The sequence below is a fragment of the Nycticebus coucang genome, chromosome 11, assembly GCF_027406575.1.
Source record: "Nycticebus coucang isolate mNycCou1 chromosome 11, mNycCou1.pri, whole genome shotgun sequence".
NCBI classification, from domain to species: Eukaryota; Metazoa; Chordata; class Mammalia; order Primates; family Lorisidae; genus Nycticebus; species Nycticebus coucang.
In genome coordinates, this window is record NC_069790.1 from 94,806,452 (window position 1) to 94,822,907 (window position 16,456).

General features: G+C 36.0%; 1 protein-coding gene across 5 annotated transcripts in view; it reads right to left on the reverse strand.

Annotated features, from left to right (window-relative positions):
* Window positions 1-3,589: 3,589 nt before the first annotated feature.
* Window positions 3,590-16,456, reverse strand: part of IQUB (IQ motif and ubiquitin domain containing) — a 75,630-nt gene continuing 62,763 nt past the window's right edge. For all 5 annotated transcript variants that reach the window (XM_053553879.1, XM_053553874.1, XM_053553876.1 and 2 more), the window contains 4 exons: window positions 14,064-14,240; window positions 10,505-10,753; window positions 7,239-7,424; window positions 3,590-3,815 (listed from right to left, as the gene is read on the reverse strand). In XM_053553879.1, coding sequence (XP_053409854.1) covers window positions 3,642-3,815; window positions 7,239-7,424; window positions 10,505-10,753; window positions 14,064-14,240 — 786 coding nt within the window. In that variant the 3' untranslated portion in view covers window positions 3,590-3,641. The remainder of the gene's footprint in view (window positions 3,816-7,238; window positions 7,425-10,504; window positions 10,754-14,063; window positions 14,241-16,456) is intronic.

Below are 16,456 nucleotides of genomic sequence, written 5' to 3' on the forward strand. Positions count from 1 at the left end.
CCCTTCTGTAAACTGGTTCATTTTTTTTTCTTTCATTTAGTGGTCATAGGGAACTCTTCATGAAGCTCAATTAAAAAAAATAATTCTCTTGGCCTTTTCTGCTATAATAATCCTCATGATACGGGTCAGAAAATGTTAGAAAACCCATGCGGAATACTGCCAGTTATTAAGTGTATGTACCCACTGTATTTTCTGGGATTAGATGAATGAACACAGAATGAGTCCATGATTATAGTACACCCATTGCTGGATAAATTTAGACCAATCAATGTATCTTCTAGCCATCAAGGCTCCCTCTCTGACCAGTGGGCAACAATGATGTTGTGAATCTCTTGGCCTGAGTCACTTCAGAGCTGGTTTTCTAAGAATCTCCAGAAAGTCTGGGTATTTGCCTCTCCCCACAGAACTGTTCTGTGGTAAAGGGCTGAGGTCCCACTGGAGAAAGCTTGGAGAAACATTCATAGTAAACATCTATAAGTTTCTGGAAGGCAGATACTGCCTTACAGAGGCAGCCTTTTCTTCCATCAAAAGTCTCTATCAGGGGTCCTCAAACTTTTTAAACAGGGGGCCAGTTCACCGTCCCTTACATCATTGGAGGGCCAAACTATAGTTTAAAAAAAAAACTATGAACAAATTCCTATGCACACTGTACATATCTTATTTTGAAGTAAAAAAACAAAACGGGAACAAGTACAATCACACACCGCCTCATGTGGCCCACAAGCCGCAGTTTGAGGACCCCTGCAAGTGGCTGAAGTCTGAGAACTCTGTAAAAGAACTCTGCAAAAGTTCCTCATGACAGCATCTTAAATACATAAAATTTTTTCTACCCTCCAGAGCTAGAATCTCTCTGCTCATATATGTCAAGTAGAACACAGTATGTTGTTGCAGTGAGTTGAGTGGTGGCCCCTAAAAAAAGTTCCTAATTCGTCCATGTCCTAATAACTTGGATCCTGTGAATGTGACCTGATTTTGGACAAAGGGTCTTGGCAGCTGCAAATAAATTGAGGATTTTGAGATGCAATTATCCTGGATTAGCCAGTGGGCCTTAACATTTAGTCTGATATTCTAAGGGTATTAGAGTAGAAAGGATGTTTGTCATGTGTACAATGACAAGTGTCCTTATTAGAGACAGAGGACACAAACACACAAGAAGAAGGCAATGTGACTACAGCAGCTGAGATTAGAGTGATGCAGCCATGGAAGCCAAGGAATGCTGGAAGGCACCAGAAGCTAGGAGAGGCAAGGAAGGATTTTCCATAGGATTACAGGGGGGGGGGGGCGCGTCTCTTCTGACACTTTGCTTTTAGACTTCCGGCCTCCACTACTGTGAGAGCTTGTCTTTGTTATTTTAAGCCACCCAGTCTGTGGCAATTTTTTATGACAGTCCTAGGAAACTAATACATCTGCCCCATTTCGTTCATGTGTATATGATGATCAATTAATCCTTGAAATAAATCCTTGCAGGGTCAAACTCTGTCTCTAAAACCTCTTTTAAAAATTGTGTTGTGGCAAAGACACTTAGCTTGAACTACCACCTTAACATATTTGTATGTGTAAAATACCTCATTGTTATCCATAGGCACAATGTTGCCCATCAGATCTCTAGAGCTTATTCATCATGCATGTCTAAAATCTTATGTCTATTGATGTCTATTCTGCTTTCTCCTTCCCCTACTCCTTCCAGCCTCTGCCAACCACAATTATATTATTTGCTTCCATGAGTTTGACTACTTTATAGACTTTATGTAAATGGAATCATGCAGTATTTGCCCTTTCTGACTGGCTGATTTCAGTGGTCCCCAACCTTTTTGGCACCAGGAGCCAGTTTTGTGGAAGACAATTTTTCCATGGAGGTGGAGGATGGCAGGCTGTATGTGGGGCTTAGGCAGTGATGGGAGTAATAGAGAGCAGTTGGTGCCTATAAATACAGATGAAGCTTCTTGACTAGGCATCTCACCTTCTACTATGCAGCCAATTCCTAAGTTCCATAGAAAACAATTTTAACATGGAACACAATTTTTCCACAGATGGGGGGGAGTGGAGACAGGGAAGGGGCAGGAGGATGGGGGAAGGCAGAGCTCTGCAGCCCCACTACCAACAAGAAATGGACAGGTACTATTCCATGCCCCAACCACAGTTTTACTTCATTAGTATAATGTCCTTCAGGTTCATCTATGTTGTTGAATATTAAAAATCTTCCTTTTTAAACTAAATAATATTTCATTGTGTGTATATACCACTTATTTTACCCATTTATTTATGAAAATTCAGTCTGCATTTTGGGTATTGTGAATTGTGCTGCAATAAACATGAGAATGCTAATACTTCTTTGAGATTTTTATTTCCATTCTTTTGGATAAATATTCACAAGTGGAATTGCTAGATCATATGGTAGTTCTACTTATAATTTTTTTGAGAAACCTCTGTACTGTTTTCCACAACAGCTGCACAATTTTGCATTGCCACCAATGGTGTACAAGGGTCCCAATTTCTCCACAACTTCACAAACGTTCAGTGTACTTAGGTTTCTTGTCCCTTAGGCTTCTTAATATCACTCTACTTTTTCTCACACAATTAAGCTTTACATGTCTGGCTTCTAACATTTGAGATCAATAGATAGAATTCTATTTCAACATGCAAAGTACCATCCTAGTCTACAAACATATATCCATCATGGATCTTTTTACTGATGCTGACAATCTATTTGTTCAGGCATTTCTTAATGCCTTGGTGAAGGCCTGCCTATGGTTGTTTACAAGACCTTGCAGGTAGGTTGTTTTGAGAACAGAGATGATTTAAGAACCTGAGAGGTTTCCAAGAAGTCACTGATAGTCCTCAAAGTTGTGTGTAAAATCCCAAACTGTGCTTTCCATGGAGCATTCAGTCACTAGGATGGGGCTCGGCTTACTGTTTATAAATTTTCTTTCTTTTTTTCTTTTTTTTTTGGCTAAAACTTTACTTGCTTTTTTCTATTATTTAAGCCACTACCTTGAGCCACCACAATGCTCTACTATCACCACTGTCCCACAAGGAGATTTTCTTTCATAGAAAAAAGCAGAGTTTATCCTTTTTTGTAGCATAGAATGCAGATTTTTTGTTTATAAATAGTTTTCATTGTTTTAGTGTGACTATGACAAGGATAGATAAGGATAGAAGGTATAAGTAGACAATAAGAAGCAAAGATGCAAATCTCTATATTGAAATATAAACTCTTTTACCGTTCACATAAAGATCTTTAAGAAAAAGAATTCTATAGTATTTCTTCCCATCCATATGCTGGCTGGTCTCCTATGACTACATTTTATCTAAAATTAATAATTTGAAAGTTAAGCCTAGTTTTTATCTGGCTATTGATTTTAACTATAATACACTTAAAACATTTTAAAAATTTTAATGTGAAAACATGTAAAAATAGAATGTTCTCCTTAAAATATTCATTTGAGTAACAAAATTGCATTCCAATTTTGCACTAATTGCCAGCAATAAAACATTTACAAAGGGATGTTTTCTCTTTATACAACTTACAATACTATGGAAAACAAAACACAATCAATAAAAAAAGATAAAATTCCACTTCCGTATTGTCTGACCTCTGTATTGCCCTATTAGCAGTGGATAAAAATATCAGTCTTCTAAGATTATTGCCCATTGGATTCTATAATCTTAGGTGTTTCTGACTGATATTTCATTCTGATTTCACCTATTTCATCATCATCAAGTAAAAATGAAGCCAACACAGGAATCTGAGAAAAATAGTTCTTAGCCAGGATATGTTTGTGCTTGATCTTGTGGATAAATGACTCTCTATATCCCTGCAAAGAAAAAGAAAAAACAAATTCTGTTAAATATCACAGATGTATTTTGCTGGTTAAAAACACTGGCGTGCTTCAGTGCCTTTGCTTATCAGTTCTTTCTGTCCAAAATATACAGGGTGTCCATAAATTTCGTGTGCAATTTAAAATAGTAAACTACTACGACTTTGTCTATCACCTTTTAGGATGCAGATCCTATGACATTTTAACTTGGAAGCTTTCCTCAATTCTTCTTATGACCTAAGTTCAAACTACTGCTAGTTACCAGTTCAATACTCACTCTCCCTTTCATTCGTATTTAGAGATCTAATTTTATATAGGGTGTAATGTGCCCAGCTTTCCTAATCTTCATCCTAAGTAGGACTAGCTATGTGATGTGGTAAGTTTTTGATTTATAAGAGTCTGATACATACAAGTATATATCTCAGTGGATAAAGCTTACAGAAAAGCTTTTAAAAGAGGTTTTTAAGAGTGGGAAGACTCACCAACAGCATGAGAGTGAAAGCCAAAGTTCAAATACAACTGAGGAAAAAGTTAGAGCACCCGAGTCTCTGAAAGCACCTTCAGAGGAAGGTGCCATACGTGTACCAGCCCCAGACTGCCAACCTCTGGACTTCTTATTACAGAAGAAAAACAAAACCATATTTGATTAAGTTATTATAAATTTTCTGTTATTTGCACCTGAAACTGAAAATGAAGAATTATACTCAAAACATATTTACTGGTTTCTTTTCAAGCATTAGGCATATTCAAAAGCAAATTCTGATTAAATTAATAAATTCTATTTATTCTCTTTATTAATCTTAATTGGCCCTCTTTTCAATCAAATCACAAATACTATTTGTACTTTCTCCTACAGTTTATTTTCTGAGAGTGAGACATTCCTTCACTAAACGTATCTTCACAGGCTCAAATACAAGATAAAAGAAATTCCTGGGGGAAAGGATCTTAAGAACTTGATATTTTTGTAGAAAGTATTATGTAGGCATATTCTAGACTTATTTAAAAGTTTCCTCTTTACAGACAAATGTACTATGTTAAAATACTCATCCTTTGTACTAATACAACTGTTCCCATTTCTTAGCCCATATTTCATTCAAGAAAAGCTAACACATTCCTGATATACAGAACTTTATAGGTTTTCAAAGTACCTTTATAGACGAAAAATTATTAAAGATGAGATAAGCATATTATGGTTTATACCTTCAAAGGAATAATAAGTAACTTTAAAAACATATAATTTGGAAAAATATCCAATATCTATTGTTAGGCAAAGCAAATAAACCAAGTTTCAGAGTAACTTCACATGAAATGAATGCTACTAAAAATCTATATGTTATTTACATCCACATAGAAAACTTCAGGAAAGATTTCAATAAATTATACATAAGAAATAGTGGTTATCCCTGCAATGTGGAGATAGAGATGGGTGGCTATCAGGAGAGTTACAATTCCACCCTTTTATTCTTCCAGATTTTTCTAAACCAATAATGTCTTGCAATTATCATAATTAGAAGTAAAATGTTCCAAAAATGTTTAAAGTGCTTTTATATATAGTGTCACTAAGTTGATTCATACAAAAACTATGCCAAGAGCTTTAAATATTGGTCTATTTAGTGCTCAAAGCTTAACATTTAGCAAACTTGCCTAATTTCTCCCATGTCATAAATGATAGAACCAGAAGTCAAGGCCAGGGCTGTTTTTATTTCTCTTTTCTGATTCCACATTTTAAGCTAGTCTTTTGAAAAATTTATGAAGCAAAAGGGGCAGGTCTTAATGTCCTGTAAGTTGTTAATGACAGAGACAGAAAAGAATTGTATCAGTGGTTTTAAGTCCATGATTGCTCCTACTTTGGCCAATGTGCACGCATGAGAGACCAGGTGGCCCCACTTAGAGTTCACAGAACAGAAGTCCTTTGCAGTGTTTCCTATAACCTGTGTCAGTGAGTCAAGATTATTTTAACTTTTGAGTATTTTTTACTGTCTGAAAAAGTAAATATTGCTGTGACTCAAGGAAACTCTAAAAATACTGCAAGATTTGCAAGATATAAACTATCCTTTAACTAGACTGAGTATTAATACCTAAAAGATTACATCAGCCTAAAACCATAAAAAATAAGCAAATGGTTTTTGAGTTTGTCTGGTTGTGAACCTTAGCTCTATTTACAGAAATTCGATAAGATTGGCATCCTGAAATTAGACATGCGTGTGAATAGAACATTTAATTTGATACTGCAGAAATTTGATTAAATGCAGAAAGGGAGTTGTGTGGATTAATTGAAGAAGCACTGAGCTATCAGCTTTTGGGAATGAACTTCAATCTCATTGTGGGCCCTAGATAAAATGATATTCCTTGTATTGGCTGTGCTTTCAGAGATTAAATATTTATGAGGCAGCTTAGTTTACTAAATATAACATTTAACACAGCTTCAATTTTTTGCTGCCCTTTCTTTCAGTCCCCAGAGTGAAATTTTTCTCAGCCTGAATTTTTAAACTGAAAAATTATTTCAAAGGCTAAAAATTTAATCTGTTCTCGTTACATAATCTCCACTCTCTCTTGAAAAGAATAAACAGGAAATAGCACTGTTCAAAACGACTATTATATTTGACGTCATTTCTTCATTTTCCCTTAGCAGACATCTTGCATGAAATTAAAAGCACAGCAATTTAATCAGTATGAAACAAAGAGTCAGTATCAGCTCTTAAAATCCTGGGCTCAGTACAAATGGAGCTCTCCAGGATGTCATCAGGGGCCTCTCAGTTCTGCTTATCAAAATGCTTTACAGATTGCATCTTGTAAGTTACTGAAATTACAGTAAATGACATTTAATTTTTGCAATGCTTTCTCCACTCCTGATTAGTTGAAAACAAATGAAAAATAGAGCCTCAAAGCTATACTCCATCAGTATGATTGCTACTAAGAGCAGAAAACTATGAACAAAATTTATTTGATAATTGAGTGTGCTTTTACAAAGACTCATGATGCTTAATCAAAGAAGGACAGATTCCGGTGTCATAATACCCATCTGCTTGTCATATTCATTTATTCATTCAACAAATATGTATTAAACCCCTAATCTGTAACACACTAATGTAAGTGTTAGAGAGATAGATGAAAATAAGGTAAACAAAGGCCCTGCCTTTATAGAATGTATTGGCGAATATGCTTAAACTTGCTATTAGGAGGGAGTGGGAGCACATTTAGAACTTACAATATGTTTGAATCTCTTACATTGAACTTTTAGGTGTCTCTTTAGCTCCCTTTTAATTTTAATCTCTGCCATATATACCACCCACACATTTTGTTACTGTTAATACATGAATTCTATTTCTTCATCTGATGGAAGTATTTTTTATGGCAGTTGTTATCTCTAATAACTCCAATGATTAAAATAACCTCCTAAATAAAGTTCACCTTTCTTACCTCTTCGGTGCTTGTTAGCTTGAGATGAGCAGCCCCTTCATCTTTGGTAAGAAGAATGCAGTTCCAAGGGGACCACTCCAAGGACTTATCCCATCTGACCATGACCAGATCATTGAGATCTTTCCAGGCACTGAGTACTGACTGGGATGCCCAAATGTTTTCTATCAGGTACTGAATATCTTGTAGCTTCATGTAAAAACAAGTTTAAAAAATAGTATCATTCTCTTCTAAATATAAATTTTTGAGATTACTAAATTACTTGAGGAAATAAATTACATGCTCCTCTAGAATATTTTTATTCAATATGTATGCTAGTTAATTTCATGCGTTAACTTGTCTGGGCCACAGGGTTCTCAGATATTTGGTTAAACAATATCTGAGTGCTTCTGTGAGAGCATTTTTGGGTAATATTGACATTTAAATCGGTAGACTGAACAAAGCAAGCTTAATGTGGGTGGGCCTCATCTAATCAGTTGAAGGCCTAAATAGAACAAAAGTCTGAGTCCCTTCCTCCCAGTAGGGAGAATCTGCCTGTCTGCCTGATGACCTTGGAAGGGAGACTGGCTGACTGGCTCTTGCTGATTCTACAGCAACTTGTAGGCCTTCAGGCTTGTACCAGAACATTAGCTCTTTAAATTTTGGAATTGTCAACCTCCAAAATTGTGTGAGGCAATTCCTTATAATTATTTATATATTATATATATATATAATCTCCTGCTTGTTGTTTCTCTGGAGAAACTCAAATGATGCAGTATGAGTTACTGAGGTGACACTTGTAGGTTGAAGTATATTTAAAACCCAAACAAACTCAAGATTCCTAACAGGAAAATTACATCTGTCATATCAACAATTCCTAGGAAAAAGCATAAAACAATTTAAACTCTGAAATAAGCATCCTCTTTATTAATAAAATATTTTTTCTATTGAAAAACTATGTGTTTGTTTCAATCTGTGTTTTTCAAACTATGAGTTCCTACCTCTTTAGTGACACCAAACTTTTCCAAGAGGAAATTATAACAAGAAAATTTGGATGGAATAGAAAATATAAGAATGTATCCATAGTGGTAAAGGTAAATTTTGTTTTAAGAAACATTTGTTTCTGAGGTTGAACAGCATATGTTTACATGTATGGACTCTGGGAACCAATTGCCTAGATCCGAATCCCAGCAGTGGTACTCACGAGTGTTAACTGGGCAAGTTAGTTAACCTCTCAGTACTCCGTTTTCTCATCTGCAGAATGAAAATAATACTTTTTTTTTTTTTTTGGCAGTTTTTGGCCAGGGCTGGGTTTGAACCCGCCACCTCCGGCATATGGGGCTGGCGTCCTACTCCTTTAAGCCACAGGCGCCACCCAAAAATAATACCTATTTTGATAGAACTATTGCATTGATGAAATCAATAAAGTGTGTTGAGCCATGTAAACATTATCTGAGTGTTTTACTATCATTATTATCATGCATAGTTATACTAGACAAATTATAAATAGAATTTTTACTATAAATTGTGATTTAAAAGTTTATTTTTATTTTTTTTAATTTATTTATTTTTATTAAACCATAGCTGTGTACGAATGGATTAATAAATTGTGGTATATGTACACCATGGAATATTATGCAGCCTTAAAGAAAGATGGAGACTTTACCTCTTTCATGTTTACATGGAAGGAGCTGGAAGATATTCTTCTTAGTAAAAGTTTAAAAGCTATTGGTTCAGAAGAATTTTTGAACAAAACACATTACATTTGGAATCTTTTAAATCTCTAAAATTTTTATTCATAGAAGGGCCTATTTTCATACTAGTTTGTTATGAAAGTTTTGACTTACACAAAAATCAAGAAACATAAAATCTGCATAGACAGAACCAAATGAAGTCCTCTACCAACACTGATAAGCTAAGCCAGTTGGAAGTTGCACAGGTGGGCCAGGAGTGGTAGCTTATGCCTGTAATCCTACAACTCTGGGAGGCCGAGACAGGTAGATCACTTGAGCTCAGGAGTTCAAAACCAGCCTGAGCAAGAGCAAAACCCTGGTCTCTACCAAAAGTAGAAAAATTAACCATGTGTTCCGGCAGGCACCTGCAGTCCCAGCTACTGGGGAGGCTGAGGCGGAGAATTACTTGAACCCAGGAAGTTGAGCTTGTTGTGAGATAAACTAGTCTGATGTCAGAGCTCTCTATCCTGGGCAACAAAGTGAGATAAGACTCTGTCTCAAAAAATAAATGTTGCACAGAACATTTATCTGCACAGAACCTAGGAAAAGTGCTATTGACTATGCTTCTTGGAAGTGAAATAATGGACCATAACCCAGTCTGTCTCAAAACTTTCCTAGTGACTTACATATTCTTAATTCAATATAATTTAGTTAACATTAATTAACTTTTAATTTACAAAAAATTTTGCCTTTTTTGACTGCCTATGAACACAAATATCACAATTGAGATCAATTGTGCTCTATGAGTTACTTTTATTAATAAGCTGCTAATGTTACACAAAGTCACATCAACAAGTCTTTTTCTTTTCTCACTCCAGTACATAAGTCCGAATAGTGTCAGGAATTTGATTTTATTTTGTAGAGACAAAGATTCTCCTTTGGTCTAAATAGCCCAATAGAAATCATGGAAGAACCAAAGAGAGCAAAGAAGTGGTTAAGTTAGGAATTCAGGTCACAGTCCAGGACCCCAGAGGCCCAGCCTCTTTCAGAGCCAGGAGATGTTCTTATAACTGACAGGGTCAATAATTCAATGCAATTGTTCTTCCAAGAGAACTCTGGCCAGAAACTTTCCAGGTATGGGTTGTGGATGATAACATACCTATAATTTAAGTAGAGGAGTATATCTATTCAAAGCCCTTCCCTAAAGTACTGTTTTTTTGTTTTTTTTTTTTTTTTTTTTGCTTTCTATGAGCCTTAGTTTTCTCTTTTCCTATTAGTTACCATCATAGTCATATTGGGTATATACTAATTATTACCGTTATCCATAAATGCTAACATGTGCATTTGCAACATCAATTTCTGCAAATGCATTCATTCATTCAACAAATATTGAGGACCTATATTTGGCATTGTATTAGGCTACAGAGATATAATGGGGAGCAGGAGGAGAAAACAGGCATAGCCCTGCCCTTGCAGAACACACTGTCTAGCAGAATAGTTACTAAACAATCTCACACACACACACACACACACACACAAACTCATACATAAGATTGCAAGATAGACTCCTTGACAGAGACAAATTTCAGCTTTGCTGGCACCAACTACTAAGGATACCTGCATTAAGAAAGCAATTTTAGAGTCATCTTCATAATTAGCTTCTGAATAGTAGAGCCGTTGAAGTAAACATTTGTACTTCAAAAATGATTCTCGTTGTCTAGCTTCATTCTCAAGACTAACGCAGTGACGGCACCGGTGGACGTGGTGTGTGGTAGATAATATGGCAAACTCTGTAGACGGCAAATATAGCTGACAACTCTCGCAAAAGTAAATCTTCTTATAAAACTTCAGTGGGTCTTGAGGGATCTAGATAGTAAAAACAAAGGAAGAGAGGAAGGAAGAAAGGAAAGAAGGGAGGGAGGGAGAGAGGGAAGGAAGAAAAATGGTATAAAAGCAATGCCAAATACTTCAAATGCTGCATTAACCAACTATGTACTGCATAGACTTTCATTTATATGTGAATCTAGCTATTGCCTACAGGAATAATTATCATTTATCACACTACACCAATAGCTTTTCTTATGTCATTTATCTTGAAAATAAGTTTAAATTAGTTCAATAATCAGTTTTCAAAATTTGAAACTCTGCATCTAAAGCAGTGGAAGGAAATGATTCTACCCCAGAAGATTCTACCACAGTGATTCTTCAGGGGCTAAAGCAGTATGAATGAAGGAATAAACAAGTGACCATTTCCAGCACAAAATGGACCATCCAGTCTTTTCTAATTTACGATTCATCAGTATTTCTGCCCTCCACTAGAGGAAAGATCAAGCTGCAGCAGAGTTGGCATCTGATAATTAAAACCTTCAAAAGTATTTTTTATAATGGAGGAAATGGGCATCAAGGTTCTGTAATATTTTTCTCTTATGCAAGGTGGATCTGAAATAATCACTATTGTAATCTCTTCTTATGTTTTACTTTCTTCTGAATCTCTGATACTTTCTGCACTTCGCCCTGTATGCTGGTTTACTTTTCTTAAATGCGCATCTTCTCAAAAGGTAATTTTTTTTTAATATTTTATTGCACCATGCCTTATAATTTGGGGAGGTAAGACAATGTGCAAGTGTAAAAGATAGTAAGTTCTACTGGAGAAAACAAGAGTGATCTAGGAACGCGATCCGAGTACTAGCAGGCAACATCTCTGAGTTCTTTTCTTATACTGAGATCACATATTTAATTTAACTCAGACGGTTATTTTCTCTTCCTGCCTCCTAGCTAATAAACTGGACAAATATACAAGTCAACTTCATAAAAACCAATTATCACACCTCTTCCTTATGAATGGATAGACTATTTAATAGCCATGCAAATATATTCTCTACCCATCTGAAATTGTGCAAGAAAGAAGAGTATCCTCATCATGAGTATGATGGCAAAGGGCTTCATGTAAGGTACAGAATTTAACTCTATAAGAATTATCCAGATAGCATTGAGTGTTTTGTCCTAGTTCACTCTCAGAAGGTGATAGTGGAGATAGTGGTGTCCTTTCAAATTCTTCTCTCATTATACAAACCAAATAAGGCATTCCCTTTTATACAAACCAAATAAGGCATTCCCTTTTAATTTCAATAATGTCATTTTTTCAACCTAGCATGTATTTGGGGATATTAAAGAGTATTATCCCTACCCAAAATAGGAGTAAAAGATAATCCATGCATTTCTCCTAGATATAAGGAAAAAACTTAAATCCTTTGCTTTAATTAATATATTTCTTATACATTGCATGTGGGAATGCAACATGATACAACCAGTTTGGAAAAAAGTTTTGTAGTCTCTTATAAAAGTAAATAGCATTTACCATGTGATTCAACAAAGCCACTTTCTAGGTATTTACCCCCAAACAATCAATTTATCCAAAAACTCATATCAAATACTTACAGTGACTTTATTAATAAAAGCCTTCAACTCTAAACAACCCAAATGTCCACAACTGTGAAAGATTAAAATAAAAACTCCTATATAGGCAAACTATAAGAATATTGCTCAACAATAACAAATGACTGATACCTTCAAAAACATGGCTGAACCACAATTGTAATATGCTAAATGAAAGAAGTCGGTCTCAAAAGACTACACACTATAGCATTATTCCATTTATATGACATTCCAAAATAGATAAAACTATAAAAGTAAAATGCTAATCCATGTTTTCCAGGGATCTGGAGATTAGGGAAAGTGTTGACTATCAAGTGGTAGCATGAAGGGTGATGGGGCTATTGTTTGTCTTAACTCTGCTGTTGGTTAGGTGACTCTATGCATTTTTCAAAAAATCATCAAAAACAGTGAATTTTACCAAAGGTAAATTTTAAAAGTAAATAAAAAGATAGGATGTTATGCAAACTTACAGAATGTAAAACTCTATTACTCCAAATATATAGAAACTGAGTAGAGAAGAACTAGAATTAGAACTTTTGTTATAATTTAACATTTTTGCAAAACAATTAAGCTTTTCAAAAACCAATTTCAAAGGCTATAATATAAAAATTAAATTATTTTTATTCTTCTAGAAGTGTGGACTGACTATTGAGATTTTGTTTTGTAAAAAGAGGCTAATGATGTGTAGTCAGCAAAAATAATCATTGAAATAAAATACTATTGGCCGGGTGCAGTGGCTCATGCCTGTAAATCCTAGGACTCTGGGAGGCCAAGGTGGGGGGATTGCCTGAACTCAGAAGTTTGAGATCAGCCTGAGCCAGAGCGTGACCACGTCTCTAAAAGTAGCCAGGCACTGTGGCAGGCGTCTGTAGTCCCAGCTACTCAGGAGGCTGAAGCAAGAGAATTGCTTGACCCAAGAGTTTGAGGTTGCTGTGAGCTATGTACCATGGCACTCTACTGAGGGTGACAAAGTAAGACCCTGTCTCAGAAAAGAACACTAATAAAAATAAAATAAAATGTACACTTGTTTTGTTTAAAACAACAAAAAAAGAAAGAAATAGAACACTGTAAGTATTGGACAACACTACCCACATTATAGTGAAAATGCTTTAAATATTTCTTTACAGCAAGATGGCAAGGAAGCATTTATCTTGGCTTTAGACAAAGAGCAAAATCACCACAAAAGCCTGGAGTTGGATAAGATAGTTCAGTTTGACGACATGTTACATTTGAAGTTCTCTCAGAATATCTGTATGGAGATGATCTGTAAGTCTAACTGTGGGATAAGTATTATAAAGAACACAGACAAGCTATAACACAGAATCTCAGCGATGAAGACTTTAACTCTCTCTGAGGCCTCATGAAGAAGGGAGCATGAGAGTTGAGTCTTAAATGAGCATGACTCGGCTGGGTAAAATGGGACAGGACTCCAGGCAGAAGGAAAGTATACACAAAAGCATGTAGATATCAGGCAGGCGATGCATTCAGCACATCCAACTAGAAAGTCAGTTCCGAGATTAGGAAAGAATTCAGAGTTGGAAATACAGACATGGAATAAGTTAAATGAATGTTTAGCTAAATGACGTACAAAGTAATCATTTAAAGAAGATTTCACCAAGAAGATGATCTTCCATGTGGTTTCCAAGTAGTTTGTTAAGACAAAATTCAAATATATTTCAATTGGCCTTCACATCTCCCAGAATTTTGAAGAAGTAATAAGTGAAAAAGAAAAGTAGACTACCTTATGGTGTCTTGCCACTTCCGGATTAAACAGGGGTGTTTTGATGTAATGAAAAAAGAGGGTTGCGATTCTTTTTCGGAGTCCTTCAAGGTTCTGGGGTTTGACTCCCCTCATCATAAGGTCAACCTCTCTGTCAATCAATTCTAGAATTTCCTGAGTCAGTTTGCATTCATGTTCCTACAAAAAACACAAGATATATTCAGTAACAATTTTTAAAAATAACTACATTTGAAATTACCACCCCAACAAACCAAAAACTATATTCTAAAAGCAACAGAACATTGCTAAAAGAAATATAAACTGGTAAAACTAATTTGAAAAAAAGATATTATCTAATGGTAGAGCTGAAGATATGTGTAATCTATGACCAGCAATTCCGCTCTCAGGCACTTTAGAGAAAGACGCACACACAGCTGTATTGGTCACATCAGCCCAAAATTGGAAACAACAAAATATCCATAAATAAACCAATTACATAAACAAATCATAGTTCATTCATACAATAGAATATCATCTAATATATGGAAAGGAAGGAACTGTAGCTATATGCAATAACAAGTTTAAATCTCACAAATTAATTTTGAGCTAAATAAGCAAGGCACAAAATAATACATATAGTATAATTTTATTAAATTAAATTCAAAAATTGGCAACACTAGACCATATTATTTAAGGATTACAGAAGGGGTAAAACTATGAAGAAAAATCAAAGACGTGACTCCATGAAAGTCAGTATGGTAGTTACTTCTAGGAGACTAGAGGAGGAATTGCTCACTATTAGAAGGGGAAGAAAGACCCGGAGATGTTGGCAATATCCTGTTTAATATCAGCTAAACTGTATTGTATGCATGTGTATATTGTAAAATGTACGCATTCTTCTGCATGTTTTATAGTTCACAATGATTTTTAATAGTTATAGAAATGAGTGTGGCTGAATGAGATAGCTACAAGTGGTTAATGTAGAAGTATTTCTAAGTAGTAAAATACAAGGCAGTCCCCCCCAACTACACAAGGTAAAACTGCAAGACACACATTTAAATGAAGAAGTCAGAAAGTAAAGCCAGAGACAGCCTGTACCTCCATGCCATACTGAAGAAAGCATCTGTCAAGTATCTTGTTAGATTGGAGAATTCAGAAGTGTAAGTCAGAGACCAAATATTTTGAGCTGAATTGTCCATTTATTTATACTACCATAATATATACCCAACATTCCCTATAATTTGTGTTAGAAAATGCAAGAGCTATACTAATAGTCCTAATGATACCAGAGTTTTCACCCTTAACATAAAAAAAAAAACCCGTTGCAATAAATGCTTTGGTGGGCTTCCCAGATTACCTGCACTTTAGCACTGACGCTCCCCCGACACCCAGTCTCTCAGCTGCAGGCTGTGGCATCTGACAACTCTCAGCTGAGCCTCTCCCTCGGGGTTTACCCTCTGCTAAAGAGAGCCGTCTTGGCTGAAGATAGCTATCATGAGCAGAAAAACACTGCCTCATGATAGGTCATGCTTTCTTCTCAGGGACTTCCTGAGTCAAATAACTAATCATTGTGAGGTTATAAAGGCCCAGGACCCTGGGAAAGTCTCAGGTGTGTGGGGGAAAAAAATAAATGGAATTTTGGCCCATATCCAGGTCACAATAGATCCATTGGTTTCACAGGGCCACCCAGAACTCAATTCCCTGGTCCTTAAATACAGTATACAATAGGAATGGAATACTTGGTAGTTGGTCCAGCCTCCCTACCCTTGATTTCTTGATATGTGGGGTATGAGCTGACAGGATGGAGAAGACAGTATGGACGCCCTTGAAACTGTCCTACCCAGGGAACAAGTGGAGTGAAAGTAGAAGTGGCCCCACTTACTACCTGGGAAATATTGTTGGACATGTTAAAGGATTTGGGGGTTATTTTTAGCAGTTTAAATTTTTTATTTTTTAAGGACTGTGGATACATAATAGTGTCCCTATAACTCTGGATTCCTCAGGTTTAGAGGTCCTCATTCCCGGAGGGAAAATGCTTCTCACAGAGCACACAGCATGAATCCTATTACACCTTGAGCTGTAACTAATGCCTAGACTCTTCTGGCCAAGAGACATGGGCCAAGTACAACATCGCCATGCTCATAGACCCTGATCTTCCAAGGCAGTGGGGCTATTGTTACCCAATGAAGACAGGGAAGAATGTTTGACACCCTGATAAAGGGCATTTCTTGGTGTACTTTTGCCTAGTTTGACTATTTTGATAGTCAATGGAAGTCTAGCAACTTCACTTGTGGTCTAGCCCTTTCAAGGTGCGGGTCACCCCTAGATCACTCAAGACACTAGTTGAGTATGAAGGAAATCTAAAATGAACACTAAAGAGACAATGAGTATCTGTTGTGGACCTAAAGCCAATG